General features: G+C 38.1%; 1 protein-coding gene across 1 annotated transcript in view; it reads right to left on the bottom strand.

Moving 5' to 3' along the window:
- Positions 1–5,582, bottom strand: part of SBNO1 (strawberry notch homolog 1) — a 31,007-nt gene extending 25,425 nt beyond the window's left edge. Inside the window, exons 1-2 of the mRNA XM_008634026.2 lie at positions 5,529–5,582; positions 3–93 (exon numbers count right to left, since the gene is read on the bottom strand). Coding sequence (XP_008632248.1) covers positions 3–91 — 89 coding nt within the window. The 5' untranslated portion in view covers positions 92–93; positions 5,529–5,582. The remainder of the gene's footprint in view (positions 1–2; positions 94–5,528) is intronic.

The raw sequence follows: 5,582 nt of genomic DNA, 5'->3' as shown, positions 1-5,582 counted from the left end.
CGTCTGGAGAGTCAATATCAAAGAGGTCATTTGGACTGATTCCACTCTCACTCAAAGCAGCAAGCAACAGATCTTGTCCTGGCTCCACCATCTCTAAAAAAAAAAAAAAAAAAAAAAAAAAAGAAATTAAACTGTAAATACAAATACATTTAATTCTGATTTATTTTTTGCCCACACAAAACTCCCTTTCCTGGATTTAAGGGCACTCACAGTGCAGTCTCTTGTACACAGAGTTTCACTTTCTCTATTTGCTCTGGTTCTTTTGTTTATTTGTAGGCTTTTCAACATACCCACCACATTTAAAAGCAGAGAGAATTAAATAGTTGACTACACAAAATGCTATCATACCCATAAACTTAAGACACCTTTTCTAGTCTTTGAGGCACTACATTTTCAAACATTACAAGAAATACCAAGAGCAGAAATGGTGAGACCATGTTATGCTAATGATCCATCTTTGTCAGTGAAGCAACCGCACAAGGGAAGCACAATTAAAACTCATTTACTTTATCTTGTAACAAGTTAGTGATAAAGAGCTTGTAAGGAAAGCTTTTATTTCTTGCTTGCCCTTACATTAGGTTACATTCATTCACTGGAGAAATTTTGTTTTGCATAGTGGAGAGAACAAACGTGCCACTATTATAGTATGTAACTGCTTATTAAATAGGACACTAACATCAGGTCACGGACTCCTTTATGTGTAGGACAAGGAAAACTAATTTCAAAAAGCTATTCTAGACAGCATAAAAACTTATTAAAAAGCCAAATACTCCATATTTAAAGATGAAGAGAGAAGATAACATGTTTCACTTGCTTAAGAAGGAAACCCATCTGCCCTAGCATTAAGATAAAAATTAAATTATTTCACTGAACTTGAGCTGTTGCTTATACAGTCTAAAATACACCTCAAGCAGATCTTAATTTCACTTACCGTCCACACCCCTTAACACCCACTGGTAACAAAACATCGAAACCCAATGAAGCCATACACCTACCCTAAAGCAGGTAAGTGCTGGCATTTTAGATGTTCATGCACAAGACTGCAAAACAGCATTCCCTTGCTTATCCCTTCTACATACACAGCTAAGCCACATCCAGCTGGCTGGTCACACGTATTCCTCAGCACATTTAGCAGAACAGGTAATTCTTGTAATAAGCTAAGCCTCAGGCACTTAGTTCTTACTCTTCCTAATTTTAGTCTGTGCAAGAGCAGGGAGAAACCTGCTATTTTTTGTCATGGATTCATACTGAGATGGTGGCACCACAAGTGGTGAATGCAAGGTACTGGGACAAGGGGAAGATACACTTTTAAGCATCAAAGACTTAAAGATGCCCCAAACAATACTAAAACAACAAACAATTGGTGGGACTGCTACTGACCACACACAGCCCCATCAAACACCACCTGCTTGTCAGAACCAGACTCTTCTTTTTTAAAGGGATTTGAGGCGACCAAATAGATTGGCAGAATGGCCTGGTTTGTTGCTATGAGGTACAGAAGATACTAAGAAATATTAAGACATCTAGCAAATATAATTAACATGGCAGCATCATTAAAGGATGTTACCACCCACTAGTCTGTCTCCTAGAACCCTGAATGGGTCAACAAAAATGGTAAGAACTGACTTTTAGTTTCACCTTTCATTCCAGAAAAAGATTGCGCTTCCTGTCTCAAAAAAAAAGTGGATTATATATATATATATTAAGTAGGATAAATCCTTAATTTTCATCAGACTAAAACCTTAACAGTGACCATCACAGCTAAGCTTAGAAGCTTGCAGCATTGTTTACTAATTAGAAACAGGTGAGCGGGGGGAAGGTTTAAGTCTGCAGATGAGATTTTTGCTTATCGGTACTTTTGGTGTTCAGAACTTGAGAGCAGCTATTGAAGATGAATTTCTCTACAGAAGGGGAATTAACACAGGTCACCCAGTCAAAACAGCAGCTCCAAAACCCTATGAAATCACAAAACTTCACAGTATCCATTTGGAAAAGAGGCATGAGCATCCCTCCACACAGGGCAACACCTTTGCTCAAAGGACAAAAACTAAAATGTCTAAATGTACAATGAAAAAAAGCATCAGTTACGTCATTCTTTAGTCTGTATGGAGTTACCATCACCCCACCGCTAAAAGAAGATATGACTAGAACTTGGCTGAGAGTTAAGTGACTGTACTGAATAGAGACACAAAGGCAGAAGCTTGGGGCTTTTTACTTAAGAGAAAAAAAAAGTTACTCAAGAACTTCTAGTCTGCTCTCATGACACAAGAAAAGGCCTTTCTATGAAGTTGAGACTCAAAGCAAAACCAAGGCTAGAAGAAAAACCCACACCAACACCACAAAAAACACATCTTCCCCAGCCACCCTACCATGGCGTCACAACTCATCGCGTATGTTTCAAGTCCAGTTTTGCCTATCCACAATGACACTGAACTCTACATTTTTAACCTTTAAAAACACAATGGCTCAGATATCTTAAAAGTTTCAGAGGTCAGAAAAAAACCTAATTCATAGCAGTAATGCTTTAGTTGCTTATTTCAAAGTTTTCAGTAGATGACTGGTGATAGAAACCAGCAAAGCAATTCCTACAATTTCAGAGTAACCATCTCCAGTTTAGAAGCACTGCTTTCTAGTGGGGCTGCTTTCATGTAAGAAATCCCCCCGGGTGCACCTCTCTCCTGATAATCCCAATTTTAAGTCTTAAAAATTCATGGTTGCTCACAACCCAGCAAAAAAGCTCAGTAAAACAACAGCAATTGTTTGTCTGTCAGTTTGGACAATGAAAGTTTGACTAGTTTCACTTATTTTGTTTCTGTATAGTAGGAACAAAGCTGCTTTGTTTGGAACAAAAGGAATTCTGAACTTCTAGAATTTTTACATTAGAAGTCACTGAATACTTAGCACCAATTTTAGGCTTTGTGCAGCTTCCAAGCACCAATGCTACCCACCCTCCCCATTTTAATTTAGCAAGGAAATTAAATGAGGAAGAAAAAAAATACAGGAGAAGCTGCATTGTGGTAACTTAAGTTTATTTTCTGTAGCACATGGTGGTTAAGCTTAAAACATTATCAGGCTGAAACAGCTCCATAATCTTGCAAGGTAGGAGGCTCCTCAGTTAACACAAGTGAAAGTGACTTTATCAAGCTCTGCAGCTCAGCCTTGGCAATACTATATAAGGACCTGTTTGCCACATCTTCAAAATCTCCAAAAGAAATTACTTATTAAAAAGTTGTGAATATTACAAGCTGTTCCCCGAGCATTTCATCACTCAAAGACTGTTTTGAGCATGTAGAATCTTGCAGATAAGACTGTCTATGTTTAGTGAGGTAGTCCAATGTCACTAAGCAAGAATCAGCCTATTCAATAAAACTAAAAAAATGTGTTTATGAAATTTCAACAGTAGTAGTATCTTAATTATTTTCTTTGTTTCAAGAAAAAACAAACTGCTGCCATTTCAAGAAGGGCTACCAAAACACCCCATACATTTCTGTAAAGTGCTCTCCTGATGAAGAATGTAGCCTAAAACTTTGCTAAAGAGAAGGTTTTGTGATCACTGCACATTATGTAAATAATTCCTGATTTAAAGATACAAAACCAGAATGCCATGTTTAATATCATGTCATGTATCCATGCCAACCTGGCTCTCTCTCTCTTTCCATTTTAGCTTTGGTACAAAGAAACAAAACAAAAAAAAGAAGAAAAAAAAAAGATCCTAAAACACATGTCAAGCAACCTGCTCTGCTTCCCCTGAGAAAGATAATGGTAGAATCCCAAACAATGAAAAGCCTTTAGATTTTTAGGTCTGTGAGTTACACATTTTAACACTGCATGCCTAAAGTACTTATTTAAAAACCATAATCAATTACAGTATCATAAGTTGGTCCAAATCAAACATCACAATCAACCAGGCACAGCTATTCCCAAGCCCTTCAGACACCTGGGCTCTGTGGTGTACCCAACTGGGTGTTAATGCTTGCCTGGGACACAAACAGCATTCAGCAACTCTTGTTCTTTTACTGGAAAGGTTTATCCCACTGCCTTTTTGAGGAATACATGTCACCTGAACTATGCTGGAAGCCATTTATAATATCACACAAATAGACAGCTTTGCCCTGGAAATTCTCTGCCTGTCTAAACTGTGAGTTATTATTGACCTGAAAATTTCACATCTCCTTTTGCAGCCTCTCACAGCAGAGGTGTAAGGGCTGCTAAGCCCCATCCCACCCAACAGGATTCTCTGGATATCCACGTGGGTTCTGCTCATCTTGCAGCTTTTGGCTCCAGAAGGCAACCTGGGTAACAATAAAAAACCCAACCAACCCAACCCCTTCTGGTCCTCTCCAAGTCACCATCCAATCAAAGAGCAAAGCCCTAATTAATGAACTCACTCATCCTTCCATGCCTTAACCTCAAGACTAGTAGTTAATTTTGCATTTACATGCACAAAGTTGTTTTCACAAAAATCGTAAGTTAACCCCAATCCTAGAAAAACCATTCCCGTTTTTCCAAGGCTGGTTACTGCTCAAACGTCAAAGCTTTCAAGGACATGAGGGACACTTCAGGGTGCGGTGGAGTTCGACTCTGCCTCAATGATCTTTAATGACTGTTCTACAAAATTTACAACTGTCATGTTACACAGTCTGCAGATGTGAAATTCGGGAGTTTTGAAAATATCAGAAGACTTAACAATGCAATAATTTGGCATGAAATCAACTTTCAGACTAAAAGGCTGGAGCTGGTAATTTGGCCAGTAGTGAAAGTCTTTAAGAAGTAAAAACTCAAAGAACTAAGAGCAGCATGCGAGCACCAGGATCCTTAGTTTTAGCCCAGGAACCAGCTCCTGTGTGTCTCAAAGCACTACTACCTATATCCATGACCTGCTTCAATGGCTTTTACAATAGTTCTCAGCCAGTTTTGAAACCAAAGAAGTAGTCTGGACAAAAAGACAAACTGCCCACATTTTATTTCTAAATATCAAGATTGCATACAAATGTAATATCTCATGGCTGTGAGGTAGATACAGAATACCAACTCAAATGTCATGCTGTTACACAATTTCAATTTTTGCTTTACATCATCAACTACAGATTTTCAGTTCTGGTGGAGGGCAGCTTGCAAAACACTAATGTATGTTTTTAAATCATTTTAATCCAGACACAACCTTGGTAGTCTAAAGCCGAATAGTCTATCACTGAGTTAATTCCTAACTTTACACTGTGTCGTTTGATCATACTAATTTTTTTTTTTTACTTACTCTGGAGTTACCTAATAAATAAATTCAAGGAGTTTTTTTTTTTTTAAGCATTTACAGAATTTGCCTTATCTTTAACAGGTATCAAACACGTAGAACCAGCCTATGAGTACCTGAAAGAAAGTACAAGAGCTCTAATTTATACTCTCAAACGCAGTGTGGAACTTGGTTAGCTAAAAATAATAAAGAAACAACCTAAAAAAAACCAGAAGAAAGACCCACAAGGCCTCTTCCCCATTAGACTGTAGGGGCATTTCTACGTTAAACTATTACTCACCCTAGCAACCTCTGTTTGAGGTGCGCTCGTTAAGAGTCCCTGGACTTTGAGGCC

This window comes from Corvus brachyrhynchos, unplaced genomic scaffold, assembly GCF_000691975.1.
Source record: "Corvus brachyrhynchos isolate BGI_N302 unplaced genomic scaffold, ASM69197v1 scaffold114, whole genome shotgun sequence".
Lineage (NCBI taxonomy): Eukaryota > Metazoa > Chordata > Aves > Passeriformes > Corvidae > Corvus > Corvus brachyrhynchos.
The sequence above is the reverse complement of the archived record's forward strand: the minus strand, read 5'-3'. Positions and strand labels throughout refer to the sequence as shown.